This window comes from Oreochromis niloticus, linkage group LG9 (assembly GCF_001858045.2).
Source record: "Oreochromis niloticus isolate F11D_XX linkage group LG9, O_niloticus_UMD_NMBU, whole genome shotgun sequence".
NCBI lineage: Eukaryota > Metazoa > Chordata > Actinopteri > Cichliformes > Cichlidae > Oreochromis > Oreochromis niloticus.
In genome coordinates, this window is record NC_031974.2 from 17,082,021 (window position 1) to 17,107,930 (window position 25,910).

A 25,910-nucleotide genomic window follows, 5' to 3' on the forward strand; every position below is an offset into this window, starting at 1 on the left:
AACCCACCTGCTCAACGCGAAACAGCTCCCAGACAAAGTTGGTGAACATACTGGAGCTTTTTGCTGATAAAGAGACAGGCAATTTCCAAAATAGAGTGCTGTGCAAGTCGTGAGCCACAACTTATTTCTTCGTATTTGTTGTAAAAATGAGAAATAGGTGAAAACTATTTATTGAAATGTGCAAACATACACAGAAATACAAGGCAAAAACAGAGTTTGTACAATTCTAATGAGCTTGAAAGTCAGTATTTGGTGTGACTTTATTTTTCAACACAGCCTGAACTTTTTTTTGGCAAGCTTTTGTGTCATTTTTATAGTTAGTCTTCAGGAATAGTTCTTCAGGCATCATGAAGGACATTATTAGCTCTTCTTTGGATGCTGGCTGGCTCTATCCTGTTCTCCCCAAGATGATCTCACACTGCTACACACTGCTCCACACTCTGGGGAGGCCAATCCATGACTGATATTGTTCCATTGCATGTTTTTCTACCCAGGTATCCTTTTTAGTGCACTGACAGCCTGTTTGGCATCATTGTTAATGAATGAAGCCGCTGTCAGATGCTTTCCAGACAGGACTGCATGGCTAAAAATCTAACAGTACATTTTCTGCATTCATAATTTCACAGATTTTGACAAGCTCCAAACCATGAAAGAGCCTCCACCCTGTGTTAGACATGGCGGTCACTCTTCACCTCTGTATATATCAATAATGATTCAAACCAAAATGTTAAATTTGGATTTCCCGTGGTTAGGAATGGCTTCTTGACAGCCGCCCTTCCACTGAGCCCGTTTCTGATAAAGCTTCAGTGAACACTAGGTCATTTGAAGGGCCTGGATTTTTCCTGTTTCTTAAGGATATGATTTTCAGACACTGTTCAACTGCTGCAGATGGGTTTTTTTGTTTGTTTTTTTAGACGTGCACCTTCCTTTTTTGTCCTTCACCTGTTCAGTTTCCTTAGAATTTTTAAGGACACACAGCGCATCATGTTGAGGCATGCCAAGTAGCTCTTGGGGAATCACCTTGTTGCTGCAAAAATACATTTTTTGTCTGTCAAACTGTTTTATTTTTGCAATTTTTTGACTATTCGACAAAAAAGAAATTGGAAAAAATATGTTTCTGCAACAGGCTGCAAGAAAGTCTGGCTCATTTGAAGCAAAATATAAAGAAATAAGGGATGCCTCAAGATTCTTGCATAGTAAATAAGCACTTTCTACTAGCAAGTTCATCATAAGCCACGTTGCTGATGTTCACAGTTTGTTTTTGTCATTATTCAATTTTAAAGGCATTTTACTAAAGACAAATGTGCTTTGAAAGTGATGATAGGGATAAGAAAATAGAGCTGCGGCTGGGTAAAATAAAAATAATTGGATGAAAGTCACAGGAAACTCCAATAACCACCTGACCTATTATGACAAAAATGTTCGTGACAGCAGCTTTAAACGATCTCTGTCAGACGTTTCTCAGGTCTGACAGCAAGCGTTCTGCTGATTATCAAAAACTGTGCATGTGCTGGAAAATATACAGGAAGCTTAGGCTACAGCTCAGTTAATGGGGAGTGAGTTTTTAACCTCTGCCCCCAGGTCTAATAATAACTGTCAGATTCTGAAGGCAGTTAATTAGAGAAAAACCACAAAGGCACTCAGACAACCCTGCTGAGTCTTCTAACGTTCTTAAGTATGCCGAACAGCCCCTCCTACCCACACATATAAGCCATAAGCACCACAGCAGTGCTGGAGTTTTCTAGGATTTTGCTCCTATAACCACCCATGCCACAGTGCCACAACTCAAACATATCAGTCCTCCAACTGCTGCCTACTCCCTGCTTATATTTGAAACACTGACGGTTTTTGCTGTCAACACATCAAATAATCCTCTTTCACAAATAGTGTTTTGTGAAGGTAGAATACTTGTGGGTGATTGTTTTGCTCCTCTAGTTTGAAACGCACATCAATGCCATGTCTGGATATTGCTATTTTATGATGTATCACATTGCAGGCTCAATTGGGAAACTCAAATTACATTCCCATGCCTAAATACTATGTTTTTAAAAGCCTTTGAACCAAGTTCCCGGCGTTTGTCTGCCGTACAGTCAGAACTGGCTTCAAGCCTGGGAGGCATCCAGCCCACAAAGAGGGCTTTCATTTACTCCCAGCATACAGATGCACAAATAGCTTCAACTATAGTATGAGAGAGTTACCATCCAGTCACAGAGTAAAACCTATATGAAGTTGGTTTTATCACGGTCACTTTTTTGTAGTTTTTAGGATTGACGTAATCCTTGGCGCTACGATTTCGTAAACATGGGAGAACTCTGCCAAACGGGTGACACAGAAATATAATCTGACACAATTCTGATGTTTAATCTTATGGTAATGTCTCTAGCTTCTTCACTTTTTCTCCCTTTCTAAAATCCATCAAACATACGGCAGTTCCCATGAGGTTCTTAGCCCTCAGATTTTTGTCAGCGAACGGTTCATTGGGAAAGTATGTAGGTCAATCTGCTTTGCTCTTTATCTAAAGCAATACAGATATGTGGCCATATAATTATTATTTCATATCTATATGATCAGTAATGTTTCCCATCATGATGAGAGGGCTTAGTAGTGAAAATGGCAATCCGCTGGAGGGAGGAGCTTGAATCTTCTGTACAGAGAGTGCATGTGTATGTGTTTTACCTCTAAATTGCTATGTAAACTTCTATTGCGCTATTTAATCATGCCATCCGGTTTAATAGTTCCAAGCATAGCAGCGGATATCACATCTGGCTTTTCTGTACTGGGACTTTTCAGTGTTTTTTTCCTATCTGAGTGCTGCAGAACCGGTTCAAAAGGAGAAATCGTCGCTGAGCTCGTAGCCCAGTCCATGTGGATTGTTGCTCTTTTATAATGTGTTGCCTGGCCACAGTTGATCCTTTCGCTCACTGTAATCCATTTTCTAGTGCTTAGTCAGTACGCACGCAATCACATCCCTGTGCAATATATCACATGTCCATTTTGCATCCTTGTTAATATTACACAAGTGCCACAGCGTCAGAGCTAAAAAAAAAAAAGGTGACCTGCTGGTAGAGTTAATGAGCCTGTCAGCATCAGCAAACTGCATATATTTATATATATATATATATATATATATATATATATATATATATATATATATATATATATATATAGTGAGAGAGAGAGAGAGAGATGTATATACATATATAAATTTTTTACACCATATAAACAGATAAAAATAAATACAAGTGTTTTGCTTTTAAGATTGAAAGCTGCTTCTTTATACTCTTTCTCTGCTCGCCTTACCAACATTGATTCATACTTTTATGTGCTTGTCTGGCAGTGATCACTGTGTGCTGTAGAAGAAATTTCATGGGTCAGCTGATTGTTTCAAGCACATTGTCAGAAAAAAAGAAAAAGAAATGTGTTTGCTTTATGTGAGAAAAGAGAGTATTTTGGGGGATTCGGAGAGAGAGAAGAGCTTGATGTTCCTGTCTTTTTCTCTCCCAGCCAACTTCTTTTCTTTTTTTTTCCCCTTGTCACAGCCGATGTCGTCGGTGCGGCAGTTCAGAATAGCTTCACTGTGTGTGTTTTGCACACACACACGCTGTAACATTCCACTTCTTAGGGCTCTGTAATTCTCTGTAAATTCCACCACTGAGTGTGTTGTGTTGTGCATGTGTGCGTGTGTGTGCATTCCTGCCTCTGGAAGCCGAACATCTCATCACGTTGGGAAGGCTACAGGCTGACTGGATGTTAATAACTAGAGACCGTCAGAGCAAAAAGATGAACAAAGAGAGGGAAAAGGAAAAATAGGACGAGGTGAAGTGGTGATTCTACCAGAGCGTGGCTCTGAGCGGTTGGCTGATGACGTGAAGTGCTGCACACACATCTGGAACAGCTTGAGCAGCTGCACCTGAAGAGCAGGGCTCCTCCACAAAGCCTCTGCCGGCACTTTTTCTGTATCCCCGGTGCTCTTTTTCCTCCCCCGTTTTTTCTCACAGTCTCTAAATCTTTTTCTCTCACTCTCTCTGTTTACCGCCTGCCGGAGCGCTGGGATGGTTACCCGCTGTGCATCAGCAAAGAAGAGCGAGTGAACCGAAGCAAAAGGGAAGAGGAGAGACGAGGCGCAAGAGGACAGTGACATGGGGGGAGAAGTATTTACCGTGAAGTACAAGAGAAGAAGTTGACAACCATATTATGAGCGTAAGTGAAGAAGAGAGGGGGCACGAGAAAAAAGAGAGAGGGCGATGGAGAACGAGAGAGTGTGACAGACGCGAAAAGAGAGGCAGAGAGGGGATTAAGAAGCCGGAATGCGCTGACACTGGAGACCTGACTTTCTGTTTGCATTTGGCACAGCACATCCTGTCACTCCACAGGTTTATCCACACATACACCCATTTACCAACACGTACACACACTTGCACACACGTCTACCGTTTGCTTTGGATGATGATCTCAGGAGGCCACGCCAGGAGAAGGCAACACCTTCCAAGGAGCTATTAACCTCCAACCACACAGCTCCCCACCCCCTTACCATCATTTTTGCCTCCCACCCAGCTTCCCAAAAGTGCCCTCCTCCTGCCCTCCCTCCGTCTGGCCCTGTCAGCCTACCTGCACTACCACACAACACGTTGGAGCTAAAGAGTAACAGAGTCACACTCACTGAGACCTGAGAAACTTCTGGATTGCTCATGGGACATAGCTGCAGTACCATCGGCTGAGAGGGACTGAGGAGCTTTACTGATCCACTAACCTGCAGGATGTCTAAAGCCTCCAGGCTTTCCCGGCCACCTCCGGCAGGGGGTGGATCCAAGCTGCCCTCCCCAAGGAAGGAATACCCCAGTGCGGCCGCTGTGGCAGGTCGAACCCGGGTCCTGAGCGTGGGCGAAAAGCTGATGAGAGCAGGTAGTGATGCCATCCTGAGCAGACAAAAGTCTTTAACAGCAGCTGTGGCACGGGACAAAGCACAGAGTGAGACCCAGTCTGAGATTCAGGCCCCTAGCCAGAATCCAGGTGAGAAGGGCCAAAATATGGAGGGGGTCCCTCCCAAAAGCAGGATCAGCTCACCTAAAGTGTCAAGTCACCAGCAAGGCTCTATGCACAGTAAGTAATAAACAAACCACACACCGCAGTAATGTTTTACGTGTGAAAATATGATCCGTTCGCAGTAGAAACTAGAAATTACAAATTGATTTCAGCTTGCAAATAGTGCAGTCATTTCTACTGTCACGGTCCAAGTTCTGTTGTCTGCATCCTTGTAGACTGTTTAACACTTTTGGTTTATGACTTTTATCTGCTGTCTCTTCCCTGTCTCGTGACAACAGATGGGTACAAGCATTTGCTCTTCGTAGGCCTTGAAATAAGACTGAAAAAAATGATATATTTTCATTGACGATGCCATGTCCCCACAGCCAATGAGCAGATCAAACAGGAATCAGAGCATGCACTTTGAAACGTATGTCCATGAGTTTTAAGGATTTTTGAATGCCAGACTCCTCCCAATGAGAGCAGGATTAAAAACAGCCGGAGTTTTTGCCGGACACCATGTTGCATTAGTGGTGTTCAATGTTTCTTCTCTTGTGCCTTGTGTATCCTTAACCCTGCTGTGCTGATGTATTAGTCTCACCGAAACAAATGGGAAAGGTTTGTCTTTGGACACTGAGTAATGATCTGTCTGAGCACAGTCTTGATGGAGCTGGGAGAAACAACTGTTTATGGGATCTTTTTTCACTATCGCACTGTGTTGTTCAACTCTGTTGGGTGCACATTTTTCTTTGAAAAAAATGAGGCAAGAAGGTCGAGCGAAGTATCGTTCCCTTTTGGCCTTCTCACTAGATTCACAGCTCTGCAGGGCAGCGGCTTTCAAGTCTCATCAGGACACGGTCACCTCACACTCTCAAAGGCAACTTGACCAAGATTGCACGAGGGTGAAATTTGTGTCCTCTGTGCATACAAGCTGTTACTATCTTTAACTGTTTTTTTTTTCTTATCTTTTAAAATGCGAACTGACAATCACTCTTGAATCACTCTCGACTGCTCAGCCTGTAGTCAGAGGCAGCAATTGAGGAGTGTGAGGGGGTTTTAAGTGTGGGGGGTGACGTCGATGTAGGCAACAGGGGTGAGTCAAGTAAAAGAGTGACAGAAGGAGGTCAGGAATGTAAGCAGGGCATGCTGGGAAAGCAACAGGTCTGGAGCTGTTTCTGTGTGTGAATCCCTCCCTGCGGTAAAGACAGGTTATAAGGGGGGCAGTTTGTACTGGAAACCAGATGCTCTTTGTGGTGTTATAGAAATAAATGGCCTTTCTACACAGTGGGTTCCTTTTTTAAGTGTTAAGGTCAGTTTCTACTCAGTTCATTTGCTTCCAATACAAGTAACTAAGCTACTTTAAAAAAAGAGAGACAGGAGAAGGAAATTAGACCTAAAATCTAAACTGAGCACACCATACACCTTCAGCTGAAGGACGTAGAAAGCATCTACTTTATAAAGTATTTCTTCTTTTATCTTCTTGCGCAGTTCTGCTTTTTTCCCATCTCACTCATTATTTTTCTTTTGCTCACTGTCTTGTGTTTCTTTGTCTCAACAACACCCTCTTCACTTTTGTTTCTCCACGAGTTTTTCTCCTCTTCATTCCTTTTTCTCCTGTCTAGCTTTGACAGCATTTGAATCGGTTATTGAAAGATGCCACCATCACCACCCACCCACCCACACACACACACGTATAAACTCACAAAAGACCATGAAAAAGAATAGATTAACTGTGTGTATTCTCTATATTTCACCCATGTCCCACTGTGCATTTTCAAAAAGCTTTTTTTTTTGAAGACTGAGAGAAGTCTACATTTCTGGACAGTAACTTTGAAGTTCTACACTGAAAAGCCAGTGCATCAGCACTTCAGTCTCTCTAGAAACTGGCTGTACAGTGGAGTGATTCCTCTACCCTTTGATACATCAAGCTTTATTTTTACAGGACATGGAACTGCTGTTCACTACATAGAGTCATATGCTGCCCAAGAATCGATTTTAAGTAGGCCAGCACTATTAAATACCCTTTCATTGCAATCTAATGGGCAGCTCCTCATGTTCCCTAGTCATTCATAGTCTCTATACAAGCCAGGCTGGTTAATGTGGGGGGTTCTGACTGCGGCAGGTCTCGATCTCCCAAGTTAATTGCAGTTATAGGGCATGACAGTAGCTAAAGCACAGACCCAGAGGGTCAAACAGAAGTGATGCACATAGTGCTGGCAAACAGTAAGTCCGTATGACAGGTGACATTTCCGCCGTGTGAAAGCTTCAGAGCTGACTGCTGCTCACCAAAGGGCCCAATTTCATCCTTAAAGTGGCAGCTTCCACCAAAAAGCAAAATCCGTTTGACATTTTCTGTCCAGGGAGGGTGTAATACAAGTGTCAAGCACACATTAAAGTCCAACTTTCCCTTGATGGTGCAAAACACTGCAGCAAACCACTATCAAACATTTTGTCAAACACTTTTTTTCTTTAGGTGTCTCTCATCTTATATGTGCATTTATAGATTGGATTTACTTCTTAGCGAGTATGCCAAGTTCAGAAAAAAGGAAGCTGACACCCAGGCTTTAAACCTGAATGTGATTGTGAAACCTCTTGAGAAAGCTTTGAAAAAGATTTAGAACCTGGCTGTTAGGATTTGCAGCAACAAGAGCATTAGTGAGGTCTGGCTCTGATGTTGGATGATAAGGCTTAGCTCGCAAAAAATGCTTCTCAAGGATGTAGGGTGGGGTGGAGGTCAGGGGTCTGTTTAGTTCAGTCGAGTCTTCTGCCATTCAAAACTAGAAAAGAATAATCAGACCAGGATCAATTAGACCAAGCTGTATTTTGGAGGTGATCTTGAGTTACGGTAAACAACGGTCACTGTGGTGAACAGTCCATCCAGTTTTCTTCCATTCATTCGGTGTGAGCTGGGTCCTATCCCAGATGTTATAGGGTGAAAGGGGGGTGACACCCTGGGCAAATCACCAGTCTATCTCAGGGCTAACATGTAGACACAACCAACCATTCACGCTCACATTCACACCTGCAACCAATTCAGAGTTATTGGTTAACCTAACGTGCATGTCTTTGGATTGTTGGAAGAAGCCGTGGAAGATGGAGAGAGCTCACACAGTTCTAAATTCTAAAACATGAAAAATAGCATAAAATGTAAGAATTCAACAAGATAACTCCCACTATAACATCAGTTGCACACCAGTCGCTATTATCAACCATTATTATTTACTGAGTGCACCAAACCAAGTAGGATTATATTACCCTAACAGATGGATGTAATTAATGAAGGTATATTTTTATATTCCAACTTTTCAGTGTAGTCCATTCATCTTCATGCTTTTATTTTCTGGAATTAAAGAGTTAACCATAAACATCAACCCAAACTATTGTGCAAAGCTAGCTCGGAAGTTGATAAAACTTCATGGAAAGGTTAAAGTCTGGAAAGACTTCGGCTGATAATGACTTAACCTTTCCCTGACTCACATCAGTCGTTGCTATCTTCAAACCTCGCAGACGCTTTTCTGTCTTTTTTCTGTTGAAAGTAACTTGAAAGTTTTGCTGCTTGTGAATAAGCATTTAAATCCTCTGATCCTTTGACCGATCGGGCAAGGATTTGTTCTCAAGATGCATTTGAGATAAAAGTCACTGCTCAGATTCTGGATGACCTCACCGTCTGGTGATTGAGAAAGTGTGTCAATAAAAGGTCGTAAATTATGTCTACATTTGCTTTGCTAGTCCAGACATGGGCAGTACTCGGGTTTTGTTGAGTTTTTCTGTCTCACGTGGTTTTGAAATGTTTTACCACATCAGTATGTGAAGAGTTGCTTCAGCTTGTTTTCAAGTGTCAGAGGTTATTAAGACTGCTTCCTGTTGACAACAGTGTTAGTAGCATATGGACGTGAATCACTGGGTTACATGTTTCTGCATGTAATTCTGCTCACCCTTCAGTATATTTCACAGTTTTGCACAATCATTTGTTGTTAATAATCTTGAATAATAGGAACAGTTTGTATCTATGACTGGCTGTCTCACTTCCTTATAGGAGAAACTGTTTTGTGTGATGGGAATGTGTTTCTGAATTGGGATGCGATCATCCATTTCTTTGAAACTGAAGCCAAAAGTGGGGATTACAGTAATTGCAGTCTCTCGTGACTCTTAAAGCCACCAGTTGTCCCAGACTTTTTCTTCTTTGACAACCATCAGACTCGCAAGAGTTCTTAAGAATACAAAATGCTCCCACCACCACAACTGGCCCAGTAAAACAGAAATGTCATTTGAATTCAGGAATCGGTTTAAGTGACTTTTTATATAAAAGTTTTCATTCTTGAGGATCTGTGATCTGCGTTTTATTCTGCCAAAAGGGGTTTGAGTTCCATTTACCTTTTTCACCATCCACATTTTTGTGATTTACTTGACAAATTGATGTCAGTAAGCAGGGGGTTGATTTTAAGCAACCCCACCTCCCACCCCCAGCACTCCCACCTTGAATCAAGCAATCACAATTTTTCATTGCTGGGATTTATATGATGAGTTGCTGTTCGCATTCATTTGCATACGACTGAGGAAAATATGTTTAATCTTTTACGCCGTGTGAAAAAGAAATGCACCACGCTATCTCAGTAGTATTCGAGAAAAGACCACACAGTGAGAGCAGTAGCAGCATACCAGCAGAACATTAAAAATACTGACCATAAAAGTCAACATAATTTAAAGGAGGCAGCATTTTTTGCTAAGGTTAGAGCTTTTGTGCCTCTATTGACTGAAGTCAATTAGCAGAGACTAAAGTTTTGAAAGAACTTTTCCTCCAAATGCCGCAAGGGAGGAAGCGACAAAGCCTTGGTGTTTTCTCAGCTGTGGGAGACGGCTTAGCTTTGTCATTGGCTTGTCAATAAGTACCTAGTGACTGAAGAGGAGTCCAGTGAGTCAGTCTGGGAGTAGGTGAGTTAATGGTGTGTTCGTGGACCCGGGGTCTGTGTTCAGAAAAAGAAATGTGACTCATCCGTCAAGAAAAAAAAGCAGACAATAATTGGGCCACTGAGCAAGAACAAAGAGCTTTGGTTATGTGTTAACTCATGAGTGTGTACTGTTGAGTCTGGTGTGTGTTTTTCTTTTGGGGGTTTAGCTCGGGGCAGCGATGCTTCTTCCTGATTCCGGAGGCTGTGTGGTGTGGTTCTCATAGAGAGACAGCAGAGGGGATTGGGTTTTACTGCATGTCAGATTAAGGATAAAACAAAAGCCTTAATCTCTTTCGTGCCGGCCCTGACTTCAAGTTCCAGCATTTTCACTTGTTGATGTCAAACTGGTTATCAGCCCTACATGTCTTTTGCATATTTACTTTCCTCTGTGGCCTGTCATTTGGCTTGATTACACAGACAGTTTCTTCAAAGCTAATACTGGAAATGGGGCATGAAATTCCTTCAAAGTAGACATCTCACTATTAGATTTTTTTCAGTTTAATGCAATGCTTGTGTGTTCTTGCCCAAAGCGTAAATGTGGTTAATTCACTCAGCTAAAGGGATGTAAGCGGATGCAAGGGCTCCCTCAGGGTTTTCTATCAAAGAGTTGACAGAGAAATCAATATGTCTCCACCTCCCCCTCTTACAGCTTTTTGCCCCTCAGGCAAATGTGTATGTGCGCATAAGTGTGTCTGTGTGGTTTTCAGCATGTCTGGGTGAGCATGAGTGAGTGTGCACAAAAATCGCTGTATGCCAAAACTGCAAAATGCTCTCATACTTTCGTCTCTGTAGCTCCTGCTGTGTTTATTTCATTGATGGTTCAGGGGAACTGGATTTTCATGAATATGTTTCATTAATCATTCGAGTTATTTAAATAAATGTTACGTCCATGTGCTGTACAGAGAAGAAGCAAAGGTGTTTTTGAATTGTGTTCAAGGTTAGTTTGAAAGAAACTGTTCAATATTTTTTGGAAATATCTTTATTACCTTTCTTACTGGGACTGTTGTTGTGTCCATTCTCATGTCCATGTGGTGTTGAAGAACAGTGAGAATAAAGACGTAAAGGCAACAATTAAGGGTTAAACATGGTTCTTTGGTTCTAAGTAGGGCGTACGGACAGCTCTGCAGATCATCGTCTACATGCTGTAGGTATTTTCTGCCACCAGGGGGCAGGTTCATAAACAACCAGTCTGTGGGCTACTTTTGCTTTAGCTGCTGTTGGTGTTTCATCCAGCTGCAGAGAAGAGCAAACTTGTACTGAAAGAGTTGAAACAAGTGTTAAAACAGTGAAAACTGTCTCCCGGAGCCACGACTGGCTTCAGCAGATGCCTGACCTTCACTGAGCCTGGTTTTGCTGGAGATTTCTTCCTGTTAAAAGTTTTTTCTTCCCACTGTCGCCAAATGCTTGCATGTAGGGGGTCGCCTGATTGTTGTTTTTCTTTGTATTATTGTACGGTCACGCGTTTCCCTTTGTGGCCACATCCGCGATCACTCCTTTCCCTGTTCCGGCTCACTTTTAAACCAGTAAGCGCTCAACTAATGCACAGCGTCATCTACGCTGAGCTACATGCTGTTGGTCTTTTGAAGGACTGCGCACAAGTATGTTTGCAAATAGATTGCATAAGGCTCTTTGTAAGTGCTTCATAGGCAAATGCATACACAAACAGACACAACCATTGCACCATAAATCTGCCATGAGCACTAATCTTGTGTACTGAAAAATTACTCAACATGCAAGTGCTGGAAACTGCAGTGTCCCAAACAGCCACTTCAGGCCAGCTCTATAAATATGTCTCCAGAGACTCCAAAATGACAAAACCTACAGCAGGAATAAATATGCAACATCTGACACAAAAAAAAAAAACCCTCACTGTACACTAGCTGATTTTTGTTCTTTTTGTTCCTCCTTAGTTATGCATGATTAAAAGAATGGCCTCTTTGAGAAGAGCGCTTGCATAGTAACTTCACCCCTTAGCTGTCTGCTACACATCACGGATGCTATTGTTAGCGGATGATGTAATACTTAACCCTGTCATTGAAATATCGTCACTTCTAGCCAGAGAAAGATATAAGTGGCACAATGCTAATGTCAAATGCCATCTTTTATATACAGTCACAAAAATTTGTTTTGTGCAGTAACCATTTACTGTGACCTTATAGTGATGACAAGACTGTGGAGGTCAAGTCAAGGCACATTTGAAGTGAAGTGGGATGAAGACTTGATTCAGGAGGAATCCCCCCTCCCCCAAAAAGCTCTCTTTAGCATTGAGAAATATCACCAATCTACAAATCATCAAAACCCTTTGAAGCTCAGCAATTAATCTGGTGGGATTTTTTTTTTTTTTTTACAAAAAACTAAAAATATAAAACATATAAATCAATGTTTTATTTGCAAATAGATTAAACAAGACAAATTTATTGTCCAGCAGTCTTTATGCCTATGTATCACTTTCATGTTGATTTGGCATCATTTCCTCATTTATTCTGGGCAAAAAAAGTGCACACTCATCTATTTTCCTAACTGCTTGTCCAGTTCAGGGTAGTCAGGGTGGGAGCTGAAGCCTGTCCCAGCTGTGAGTGTGTGTTGTACCCTGCAGCAAAAGGGAGGGTAGAATTTAGACAGGTCACCAGTCCATTGTAGGGTTAACACAGAAAGTCTGTCAGGCACAGGCTGTGTATCAGGAAGGAGTTGGACCCAAAATACAAACCTCAGGAAATGAGAAGTAAACTCAAAAGCAACATTAATGAGGAGCTCTCATTTAACACAAAATAAGCCAGGTCAGGATGAAGTAGTTAATCATTAAGACTCTTTCAAGAAAACTCACACTTGGAGGAAGGACACGAGACATGAGAGAGAACACAACAAAGGACAAGGAAAGACTGAGACAATATATACACAGGATAATGATTGAATGGAAAACAGGTGGGAACACAGCTCGGGGATAAATAACGTAATGACTCTGGAGGAAGTTAACCAAGACAGAGAAGAACAGGCAATGAAATGAAACAGCCACAACTGGAAAGGGAGACAAAAAAGACCAATCCAGACAGAAAAACACAAAGGAGGCAGGAATAAACAGGGATACAAGGAATAAAGTATAAACCAAACTAACACCAAGAACAAGTATACATCTACCACCAGTTACCAGATCGTGTGTACCATAGGATCCAATGTGGCTGCTAGATTAGAACATGATGTTGCTTTCCAGCCCCTTTTAAGTTTCAGTGTTTGGTTTGTGCTTCTTCTGCCTTAACCAATGTAGAAATTTGTCGTTCTGTCGGGGAATCAATTTTCCTTCCCTGAAATGTCGTTCTCTTAGACACTGACAGTGCTGTCATTATGTTACACTGAGGCAGACATGAAAGTGAAACTGAAACTGAATTTCTGGGTTAAGCCCTGCTGACCTTTAGCTGACACTACTCTGGTTAAATCCTCCTCATGCAAATCATTTATCAGAAACATTTAAAACAAAACACTCAGTCACTGTTCTAAAAGTGTGTCCAGACATTTGAGAGAAATCCCAAAGTTTCTCCAGCTGCCAAGTTTGTTTCATTTGGCCTCTTTGTGCACTTTGTGCGCATTTGATTTTTTGTTGACCCTTGATCTTTGTGAAGGGAAATGGATACTTTGTGTTAACAGAATTCCATTTCCCCGCTGGAATAAAAGCCTCCTTTTGCTCAGTAAATGGCAGTTACAAAATCAAAAACTGAAGCATCATCCATGTCTGAAGCACCACAGTCATTTTGGATTTTCCCTTTTGACTTTATCCTGTCACCGTCTGTGCCCCTTTACTGCAACAGCAGCTTTTAGTGCCTCAGAAGTGCACTCTTCTGTTCCAGTTTCCTGCAGTAAAAGTGACAGAAGACTGTGAAGATATCATATTTGGTGCGACAGTCACAGAGCTCAGCAAATAAACAAGATAAAAGGAAACTTTGATTTCTTAAAGAACTGTTCAACTTTGTTCATTTGTGATCCAGATAGTTATCCACGTCTGATAATGTATAAATTATCAGACGTAGATAATTTATAGATTTCTTCACTTTTGGTTTATTTATGTCAAAGAAGTGAAATGCTGCCAAAGCATCGACCACACAGCCAGCATCCTGTCTTTTAATATCACCGTTCAGCCAGCGAGTGGTATTATATCCTGGCTGGCTGGCTCTTTTTTTAATGTCTTTATGCAATTACATGCAGAAAATAAAGATGGAAAATGAGTTCCAAGATGCATGATTGGGAGCGTGTGGTTCCAACAGGAAGGCGCTGGCTCGTAAAAATTATTGATGCTGTACACCATGTGATACGAGGGCTGAGCAAGATGAGGCAGCATTAAATCCCACTGATGTATAGGCCTCGTCTTCTCTCTTTATCACTCCCTTTCTCTCTCTCTCTCTTGTTCCTGTGAGAGCGGAAGACAGATGAAGAAGAGAAATTAAAAAAGTTGGAGCCAGGGGAAAAAGGCGGATATAGCTGGTTCAAACTTTGCTTTTGTATTTTGCAGGTTTTCTCTATATTTTCTTGGCAGCACACATGATGTTTCTTAGTCACAGTACAGCTGTAGCCCTGAGACAGTTCATACGGGTACATGTAGCAACGTGTATTTAATAAAGCTCGCTGTGAGGTGCGATATGAAAAAGTTTGTTTACGCAGAGTTGTAGTTACCTGCTGGGTTGATATGGAGGTTTCCCCTTTTGGTGGGGGATGTGGGCGACATTATGGGCACTCTACCGGATTCAATGCATGGATGATAAATAATGGTTAGAGTAGCGAATGAGTAAACAGCTCTTTCAGCAATAGCTTGCTTTGGGTTTGCAAGTTGAGACACATGAAGTGTTTTCTGTGAAGCCAACTGTTGCTCAGAGTGAAAAAATCCCCCTTTTCAGAGTCTCTGTGAATGTGAAACTGATAATTCAGGCAATCCCCACTGCTTGAGATTTATTTCAACCCCCATCAGTGTTTTCTCGCTACTAAAATCCCACCTCAGTTTATTTGCAAAAGCCAACTGTTTCAGTTTCTCCGTAAACCCTGCAGCATGTGTGTGGTTTTTCTTTTAGGGGTGAAATGCCAGGAGTCAAGTGAGAGGGGCTTTTTCCCCCCTCAGTCGTTAAATGTTTATGAGTTGTGCTGCTTTGCGCCTATGATAATCAAATAGTTAATCAAAAACTTGGAGTATAGAGTGTGGACGGTATAGAGTTGACCTTGGCTCATCACAGCACCACTGAGGGTTTAAAGCCAGAGTAATCATGCATTATAAATGAGGTGAAACAGTAGAGAATTATGTTTGTTTCTCACACTGTTCCCATTCACCAAAGCACTAAAGTACAGTGGCTGCTTGTAGTTAAAGTTAGTTTTTGTTTGCATAATTTAATAATTTGACATTTCTACCTAAAGTTTGAACCACCAAGGGGCAGTGTTTTACCAGAAAGTTTTGATGTAGCTGTCCAGTAAACAAGAAGTACATTCAATGTTTGATTGGAGATTGTGGTGGTACAGCGGTTAGCAGTGAGTGGTTTTCTGCTTCTTTGTGTCAGCCATGTTCACGGGGCGCTTTATGAATGCTTGGATTGGCTCCAGCCATGTGACCCTAAATTGGATGAGTGGTTAAGTAAAAAATGAAAAGATGGATGGATGGATAGATGGTCCGGTACACCATGGTTAACCGTTTTGTAGATGGTTTTGAAATGCTCATTGTGTTGTTGCTGCAAGCTGAACACTGAGCGTATAAGCATGAGGGATTTTTAACAAAATAACGCTACTGTTAAGCTAACATATAGCCTGCAAGTAAAATGATTAAACATTCAAAAAAGCACCAAAAAGTAATAAAGAAGCTAAAAATAACTTAATCAAATATAAAGGAAACTACAGTTACTTAAAGCCATTTTCTGCACTGAACTAATATTTGTTTAATTATTTACAGAGCGCTAAAGCCTGGATTAAACTCTGTTATGGACATGGACAGGGAGAGTAATCATTCCTGTTATACTTCTTTGAAGTCCACTTGCAGTGTGCCGCCTGGGTGCAGGCGTAGTTGGTGCATAGTAATGTAAATTAGTCAACGTGCAGGCAGACACGTACCCTCACATTTACTGTCTGATGACAAATTTGACATCAGTGGGACCCTAGTGGATTTATAATCCCTGCTTTATTCATCCATTGTTGTTTGTGAGTGCAGTTAAGTGGGAATCGGACCTCTCTTGTCTTTCTCTTCATGCTGGAAATGGGACAACCCACTGTCTCTCTCACCCACTGTGTTTGCACAAGAGGTGGCAAGAGTAGCTTTCTGTTGAGGTTTTCCAGTCATGCTAACCACACGCTAACTTTTCCACCATTGTGGACGTGTGACAGTCATGATGACAGTTTGTGTGACTGTAGCCTTATTCCATATTCCATATACTGGAAACAGAGACTGTTAAGTCTTTTGAAAAGTGTTGGCATAACTTTTACTTTGGAGGAAAAAGTGCTTGGTGTCACACATTTTCAGGTTTTCACTATCGTTTGGTTAGCGGTTGGTGAGCATTTGCAGACAAGTTAGCCTTTCCCATGAAAACAACAGTTGATCATGACAACCTATTAGCAACCAAAGCAATCCTAAAGAGGGTTTTGGTGCGACGCCCTCATTGTCATCTAGCAACCGCTTTGAGTTATTTGCCAGCCAGTTGAGAAGCAATCAATATTCTTTCACAACCAGCAAGCGGACAGCTCTTGAGCAATTTGTGCATAACGTCGTGTCAGAAACCTCTGCACACCTTACCAATGCCTATTAATTTATACTACAAAATTAGCTTCATAGTGAGGGTATAGAGCTACATTAATCACTTGCTCAGTTTTTAAGGTATTATTACAAGACAGACATTAGTTAAAATAGTTTTTATCTGAAGTCAAGAAGATAAGAGAAGCATCCTTCAACAATGTAATGAACCATGGCAGTGACTCGCTATACCATATTGGCGTTCGTGGCCAACTTTCAAGAGTTGGGAGTTCGCCTTGTAATCGGAAGGTTGCCGGTTCGATCCCCGGCTTGGACAGTCTCGGTCGTTGTGTCCTTGGGCAAGACACTTCACCCGTTGCCTACTGGTGGTGGTCAGAGGGCCCGGTGGCGCCAGTGTCCGGCAGCTTTGCCTCTGTCAGTGCGCCCCAGGGTGGCTGTGGCTACAACGTAGCTTGCCATCACCAGTGTGTGAATGGGTGGATGACTGGATATGTAAAGCGCTTTGGGGTCCTTAGGGACTAGTAAAGCGCTATATAAATACAGGCCATTTACCATTATGGTATAAACTCTATTACATGAAGCTTCAGCAAGAACCCTTTTTAACTACAGTTGACATCTCTTCGTCACAATACATAGATGTGTGAGACATACTTTTGGATTGCTTTTAGCTATTATTTTAAACATATTCCTTACGTATCCAGTACCTTTAAAGGCAACAGCACCGATGAGAGAATACTGTCTAAAACGAACACTGGACTCAGACTGGCACTAGCTCCGTATGTGCAGCCTAACTGTGCGTTAACCAAATATAATTGAACCAATTTTCAAATGTACCACTTTTCCTGCAAAACAGATGTGATCTAACTGCCATCTCCTCAGCAGGGTCTCAATCAACCACATTTAACACAGTGGCTGTCAGACGCAGAGTACACCTTCTTTCTGCTCTGAAGCCATTAAGATAGCGCTAACCCATGAACCCTGAATTATAAACTGGTTTTTGCTTAATATAAGAAAATGAAAAGGATAGATTCATAACACAGACTACTGCTTCTATCATTTTGTCCTGAATTATGTGTTTGACATGTCATTTTACTTGACTTTTTTTCCCTCTAACACAGCAGCTAAGTGTATTTTTACATCCAGCTTTCTTTGGTCTTTTGATATTAATATTAAATGTAGAAGTAGCATGTCTGTTCTTTACACGACACGAGGAATATGTAGAAAATGAGCATATTATATTTGTTTCTGCTAAAAGAGATTTATGCCTCATGCATTGAATTTTAAATTGAACTTTTTTTGGGCTGGAAAATAAAACAGACTTCCTGGTCAAAAATGGCACATGCCATCTTTTCCTTTTGATTCAGGTTCCCTGTCACGTCACGTAATTACATCTTATAGCACTTGAATCTTTGACTTAGGTGAAAGTGTCTTCTGCTTCACATACTCCATACTCAGTAGCTCCTGGCATGTACAGTAGTGCCCTCAGCTGTACAGCTAATAGGATTTCAAGTTGAACTTGATTTATTTTTCCCCACACTGGAGTTTCACTTCTCCCATGCTGTTTTGTCAAAGTGCATGATGTGACATTTATTCATTTTATCCCTGCTAGCACAGCTTGTTCAATTACACTGTGACTAAAAACTTCACTTCTCGCCAAGTTTCTTTCCCCCTAAATATGAAACGCTGAGATGGGTTTGACAGCAGCCCTGTGCCTCTTTGGTACATTCTTACAGTATTAAACACTAGAAACATTGAATAAGGGATCAAGTGCGCTCCTCCCCTACCCACATTTAAATCTGGGGATTTTTACAAAATGGGAATAATACAGTTTGGCTGTGTGATGAAGCCATTGGTGAGGCAAGCGTGGTTTTCAGCTAGGCAGCTAAAGCTATCATGAGACTGACGCAGCATTTCAGCCTGCTTGCAGGCAGAGAATGAGGGGATTTCTGCTGAACGGGTGTTAACAGCTGGAGGTTTAATATTTCACAGAAAACTGGGAAGAATTCTGTGACAGTCGATTTCTCCACATTTTCTCACATTTTATTTTTATCTAAACTCCTAACTAAGACATTCCAGTTCAGGAATCTAATCAAAAAAAGGTTAATGTGTTGTCAAGCGTTTAAGAAGTAGAAACAAATTAAACATTCAGTGATTCAGTGCAAACTTTAAATCTGATTATTTTCATTCTGCACAAGTCAATTGTTCATAGCCATTATTTGTTGAAGCTGCTTCCTGACAACGATTGTCTCCTAGAATTACGCCTAGCCGAGTGGCCATTTGTCTTGATGGGTCCTGACCAACAGCTTTGCAAGCCGCCCAGCAGAAAAATGTAGATGGCTTTGATAGGCATCAGAAACCCTTATCTCACATCCCCTGTTATATAAGATTTGATTTCTTATGACCAGAGAGACTGGACGAAAAAGACAATGTAAGGCAGGACAAACAGGACCCATCGTGCTGTTATACAACTGGCAGTGAAACAAGGACAGGATTCAGATGTGATTGTTTTGGAAGTGGTGTAGAGTGTGTTTTTGCATGCAAAGAAAGTTTTGGAGTACTCTGGTGTGATGTCGTCTCTTTTAACCCGCCTTTGCACAATAACAGGTTCAAGACAAACAAATCCACAGGTGTATAGTGTCAGGAAAGATGGTTTGTGTTATGTTCCTGGATGGTGATGTATACACAGTGTGCGTGTGCGCGCGTCTAGCCCTGTTGCATTAAACCATCCTCTTCTGTCTTTGACTGCTCCCAGTTGTTGAAAACGAGCAGAAAAACATTTTTTCATCACAAGCAAGTGGTGGTAAAGGTAGAGTAAAAGTGAAGTCAGCATACCAAAAGCAGTGTGGCTTCCACTTTGTGCGTTTGCACATGCACAGATTTATCATGTATCTTCACACTGTGACCATACGGAGCTGCAAAACTGCCACAGTTGAGATGGGAAAGCAATAATTCTTTTGTTTTCTCTGCACTGTCGTTTTATCTTCTCGGAGGCAGAATATTAATTCTTAGTGCTGCATCATAACACGTTTGTTTGCTGTTTTGTGATCCCCATAAAGTCCTTTGACAGGCAGACGGGGAGCGTTCGCATAAATGGGAAGTCAACAAGGGTATGCAAAGTTGCTGATTGAGGCCCACAGTTCACAGTGAGACAGCCAGCAGTTAATGTGATGCGTAACCAGCAATCATCAATTATTCATCGTTGAAACATTTTCCAGAGTACCAGGAAAGAGTGCTTTTATGGATAGGCAAATTACTTATATCTTTAGGGCTGCTTTATCTCTAAATTCCTTGCAGACATGCTTTGCATGTTAAATACTTTGATGCAACGATGCAGCTAGCTTTAAAGCCCTTGCTTATAGGGAATACTTTTTGTTCATTTTTATTGTGACATTACATAAAACATCTGATAAATATTTTAGTCTCATTATTCTTGGACATTATAAATGCATTTTATGAAGTCGGTAATTCGTGTCTCGCACCAGAAGGCACAAAAGTGCACTTATGGGGCAAACTCAATTAAGCTAAATGCTTTTTATTACTCTATAAACCTGATTAGGAATCACATTTCTGTGACAACAAAAACATGCATTTACTGTTATTGTTTCCTGGGCTGCACTTGCTGTGATTTGAAAGAGTTACATAACAGAGAGAATGTATGAGAGGCAGGGATGGAGGGATGGCCAGATGTAGACTCAGGTGGGAGAGGAAGAGAGCCTGACCTGACTGACTAACCCAGCTGGTGGCCCAGCATTTCCATCAGTCATCGCCTTTTGTCTGTCTCTCACTTCTTTGTTCCCGTGTTAGTCTCAGATTTCTTTCGCTTTGTAAACCTGCATGCCTCGGGTCAATAATCTGATTTATGTCAAGTGAACTCACCTGTTAACTGGGACGTTTTTGTTGTGTCTTTGCAAAGTTCAGACCCAAACCTTACCAGAGTTTGACACCAATTTTTAGGAAGTATAAATTCTGATATCGCTATAATTCCCTTGATGGAATTTCTCTTCAGATCTTTTAGGAAGTGTTTATGTAAACATTTTTTTCTCATAACTTGGCAGTGTGTTGTGCTAATATACTATATAAAGTTGCCAAAATGCGAGAATCAGGAAAACACTTGATACCATTTTGACAATAGCTTGCAGTCACCAAATGAATTTTTTGGTCTCTTTGGTCTTTGCACCTTGCTGCAGATTGCTTCCTTTGTTAACACAAATTTGCACAGATGTGGAGATGTGAAAGCAGTGTTCTGTTTACATGAAAGTGCGATGAAAATCTTTTTTTCGCACTAAAATCAGTAACTAATCTGAGATCTGATATTATCGAGATGATCATTTTGGCCATAATCGTGCAGCCCTAATCTCCAGCAATGTAACTTCTGCAAACTAGCAAGGAATTTACCAAATACGCCACTATTTACTCAGCTGTGCTGCGTACACTGCTACATGTGCTCTGCGCAAAGGACTATTAACAGAAACAGTTTCTGCATTAGGTTCTGTTAAAAAAATAATAATTATTATTAATATCAGTGGAAATTGAACAACACACATGGAGATATATAGTTCAATATTGGCCAATAGATTTGCAGGGTTTTACTAAGACCTGTTGGTTCATGGGTATGGCAATTTGATACAAAACGGATGTCTGTGGAGGACAAGAGGGTAATGGCATTACCTTATCTTTGAGGGTCCCTTCTGTCATACTGAAAGCTGCTTCATGCTTCACTTACGCTGCACGTTAGTAGTCAAAATGTTGCTGCAGTAGCCAAAACAAAGTTGCATGCAAGGTCGAACACTGCCTAACATTTGAACATAACATGGACTTTAAAAGCATCCCGAAGTCCACTTTCAAAATACCGATGTTTTGTCAGGCAAAGCCGATTATTCAAAGTTTTTTGTTAAAGCATGAAAAGCTTGGTTGATAAAGAACACGTGTTTGTATATCAAAGTGAGGATCCAGCTGTTTGCCGTGAGTTATTGTAGATTTAAACAGCAGGTTCACAGTTTTTCAAGTCTGTCTCGAAGCGAGCCATAAGGATTCTGTCATACTGGCCCACAAACCGAGAATCAGCAAAAAAAAGAAGCTGAAACTTGGCAGGGGTGTGTTGAATCAGAGTTTGGTTAATCACTTTAATGCATGAATGTCTCTTTGTGTTGTATTTGTAATACTCTGCTCACATAATTACACCCTACAGCACTGGAGTCTTTGACTCTAGTGAAAATGGGGTGAATTGTTAAACTGAAAAAAATTGTGGTTTTTAGTCATATTCTTTGCCCGACGGCTCTTATTGGACCCTTTTTTCTGTATTTTATGGTGTTACAAGCTGTTACATTGAAACCACTTCCAAAACATGCATTTAATCTTGTTCGGATGAAAGAGCTGTTTTTGTAATATACAGAAGATTTAAGATATATTAACAATTACAATATTAATGCTGATAGAGGCTGAGACCTAAGACATTATCATTATGAGTATCAACCAGTAAAGATTTAAAGGGTGTGAAAAATTAACATAATTCTTTATAACTGCACATGGTTGTAAATGGATTTTCTTTCTATTCTGGATTCTTTTTTTCCTCATGTAAAGCAGTTTTTAAGCCATTCTGATGCTTGCTCCTGAATGAGAGAGCTGCTTGTGTCTTCTCCTACTTTCTGCTACTCCCTTTAGAGGATCTTCCTGTCACAATCAGGTGTGTGGGAATGGAGAGAGAGGACCCAAATGCAAGACTCGGCGGGCCAGCTTGGAATAGACACAGTCTTTATTAACTGGAGCTAGGTTAATAAACGATTGAAATAAACAGAGTGCGTACACACAAGGAAATGACGACAGCGTGACCAGAAACAGAGACCAACTGAGTTCTTAAAGAGACAGGATAATAACAGGATAGGTAACAGGTGGGAACACGGCTAACTAATGAAACAGAGGAACCAAAAGTAAACCTAACACACACAGGACAAGAGACTTTCACAATAAAGCAGGAAACAGACCCAAAACACTGGGTCAACAACCCAGGTGCCATGACACTTTGTCTGTCTCATCCTATCCCTAGGATCCTCTTCTGCCACACCAACCCTTTGCATTTCCTCCTTCACATCCATGAACCTTCTCTGTGGTCTCCATCTTTTCCTCCTGCCCCAGTTCAACATACTTTGTCCAATATATTCACTCTTCTTCCTCTGCATGTCCAAACCATCCTAGCCTCGCCTCTCTAACTTTGTGTCCAAACTACCTTCTTCTCCTGACTTTCACTCCTCTTCTCTTCAGAGCATACTTCCATCTCTTTTCCACTTGCTCCCTACTCTCACAGCGCACCACGTCATCTGTGAACATCACAGCCCACAGAAACTCTTGCCTGATCTCATCTGTCTACCTGTCCATCTCCAGTGCAAACAAGAATGGTGTTCAGAGCTGATCCCTGGCATAGTCCCACCTATACCATGATCCTCTCTGTCACTCCTACTGTACACCTCACCACTGGCTCACTGTCCTCATACATGTCCACGTACAGTACCACAGATTCTCTTTTGGCACCCTATCATATGTTTTCTCTAGATTCACAAACACACAGTGAAGCTCCTTCTGACCTCTAGGTTAAAATTTTCGCTGCCGTAAACATCTCCATACTTCCACATATTATAGCTGCCCTCACTTCCTTCTCAATAATCTTCTAAACTTCCTGATTAACCACTTATGTAATTTACTTTGTATTAACCAGTTTCTTTACTGAAATGTCTGTGCAGTTTTACATTCAGGGCTGTGATCTTAAAATCACGGGCCAGTTTTTCAACCCGTTAGCAGGCTAGCTGACTTTGAAGTAGCTTTTTCTCTCTTAGTCTGTGATGACTTCAGTGCCTCGGTCTGGTTGTCTTGTTCTTTGCTTCTGAGTTTTGACTCTGACAGATCAGTGCTGGCCAGTCTTCACCACAGATTGATGCACATAATGCTCTCTGTAGAATATAATTTCCGGTGCTGCCACTTTAATTCATTTATGCACGTGTGACTCAAGGGCAGACAAACAGAAACAGAGTCATGTGACCCCTCTGACCCTTTGTGCTATGTTTCCTGGGTGAGTTATGTCTCATTGTTCCTTTCTGTCACTGTTGCAGTGGGCCACAGGACAGTCAGACTGGCCTCATAGTGCCACATTCACTTCTCCGGCCAAGCTGTGATCTCACACCTCTCACTTCGCATTCTCATTACTTCAGGCTCTTATTAATTTATTTAATCAATAGCCGTTTAAGATCTCCTCCCCGGAAATGCATAACGGCAGCAGATTCATCGGGCTGCTACATCAAATTATGGGCATGACTGGTAGGGTCTCTGCAGGCTCAGATGTGTGTTTGTGATGGGTTAAACACAGGTTGTGATGCGCGGTACTGTGCAGTATTTACATAATGATAGCTCATCATCTTCAGACAGTCCCTCAAACCTGAAGGGCAGTGAGCCTAAACTTCAATAAGACTTCTCCTCCTGTACTCTCAGAGTATCTGATGCTGACTCAGAGATCATACTCGTCCAGTGGCTCCATTGTTGCCATAAGCTCAGCTCTGAAGCCTCCCTGTGGAAGATTATGAAAGTGGCTTTAAAATACAGAGCAGCAGCTCAACGGGGCTTTAGATGATTTCAGGCTAAATATATGTAAAAGGCAGCTTGGTCCACAGGGTAGAGTGGGATCTGGGTGGAAGGCAGCCAAGGCCTTTGGTGCCTCCTTTTTTTGCTGTTTTTGTTATGTGCTCTGTATCAGTTTGGTAGAAAGATGCCCTGCAAACTAAAACCAAAAATAAGAGCCAACAAAAACTGTCACTTTGAGTTCAGAGTTTTTAAGTAAAAAGAACTCAGCAACAATACCCCTGACTGTAAAAACAGATATAAACAGGTGTATTATTTTAGTTTATATACTGACTGTTCCATCCGTGCCACTTATAGTCTCAACTTCATGGAAAAACAGTTGCTAAATACATCAGTAGCAATTAAAAAGGCTTAGAGTTTATTTATTGTTAACGCTGCTTAAATGTTAGAAGAGAAAAAAACAAAAAAAGTACATTTTTGCATTACATTGCAGTCCTTGTATCAGCCTTGTCTAACACATCAAGCAGCAATGCATCAGCTGGCTTAAAGCAAAGGTCACATGACAAGCTGTCCTTTTCAGATAAAAGGAGGTGACACAGTGTATCCAGTTCTTTTTCTTCATGTGACTCATCTTTAGATTGTTAAGCACGTTGGCCTTAAGAGAGAAAAAAAAGTTAGCTTGTGAGCCTCCTTTCCCGAATCTTCATTTGTGCTACTGAAAGCGAACGGCTTGTCGTTTCACTCTCTTTACTTTACACGAGCACGGCTGAGTTCAGCCTCTTCCAAGGCACACAGGTGGCTCATTCACCGGGTGACTGCAGGTTCGGCTCCTTGGTGGCAGTCTGGCACAGGCTGAATAGCCTCAGGTGTAATCCTCACCTGCTCCTTCGCCGTTAAATCCCGAATGTTTTGATTTATTTTGCTTCCACTTCTATTTTTCTGAATGTCTTTTCAGCACTGGAAGGATTTAGCACTAGAGGATTAGTCAGAGTGGGCCCTGTTTATAATGTGCATGCAGGAAGAGAGTAAGGAAGAAGTATTTCCACTTTCTTATGGCAACACAAGTCCAGAAACATGTTCATGAGCACATGGGCATACACTTACATATGTGTACACACCCATCCAACTATGGCACTGTATAGACATCACTGCACTGCTTTCTGTTATCGTGCACAGAGTCAAAAGCTCTTTCTCTGTCTTTATTATGTGATAAAAGCAGGAGAAATAAATGCTGACGTACAAAGCCTACATGCCGGCACACCTGAGCTGCCGAGGGAGTGACTGAGCACATTTGATCTTTTCATGCCGTTTTTGTACTAACTGCTGCTTTGAAGTTTTGCTGTTTTGTGCATCTGAGCCCCTAAACAATGAACCGCAGTTGTGATTGTCCGGATCATGTCTGTCAGTGTGGGGGTTTTTGTGCTTGTGTTCACAAGAGGAGGGGTCCGTGAAGGAGAGCAGGCTCCCCGCTCCAGCACATGGTGCCCAGACTAAACAACAAGATGAATGTTTCCTGAATTCGACTTGGCATAGAGGCACCCCCCCAATCTACCCATGCGGCTGAACTCTAAGGCTGAAAGACTTGCATGCCTAGCTGGACCAAATGTATTTGAAAGAAAATTGTTACAGTAGCCTTATTGTTGAAACGATCTATGTAAACACCTCTGAGC

General features: G+C 41.5%; 1 protein-coding gene across 11 annotated transcripts in view; it reads left to right on the plus strand.

Annotated features, from left to right (window-relative positions):
- kiaa1217 (KIAA1217 ortholog) overlaps nt 1-25,910 on the plus strand; it is a 116,024-nt gene that overhangs the window by 20,684 nt on the left and 69,430 nt on the right. For 4 of the 11 annotated variants that reach the window (XM_005448906.4, XM_013277190.3, XM_013277200.3 and 1 more), the window contains exon 1: nt 3,757-5,100. The exons of 1 other annotated variant lie outside the window; for it this stretch is intronic. In XM_005448906.4, coding sequence (XP_005448963.3) covers nt 4,758-5,100 — 343 coding nt within the window. In that variant the 5' untranslated portion in view covers nt 3,757-4,757. Of the gene's footprint in view, nt 1-3,753; nt 5,101-25,910 lie in introns of those variants that run through there. 6 more of the 11 variants (XM_005448909.4, XM_005448907.4, XM_005448915.4 and 3 more) reach the window with 4 other exon arrangements.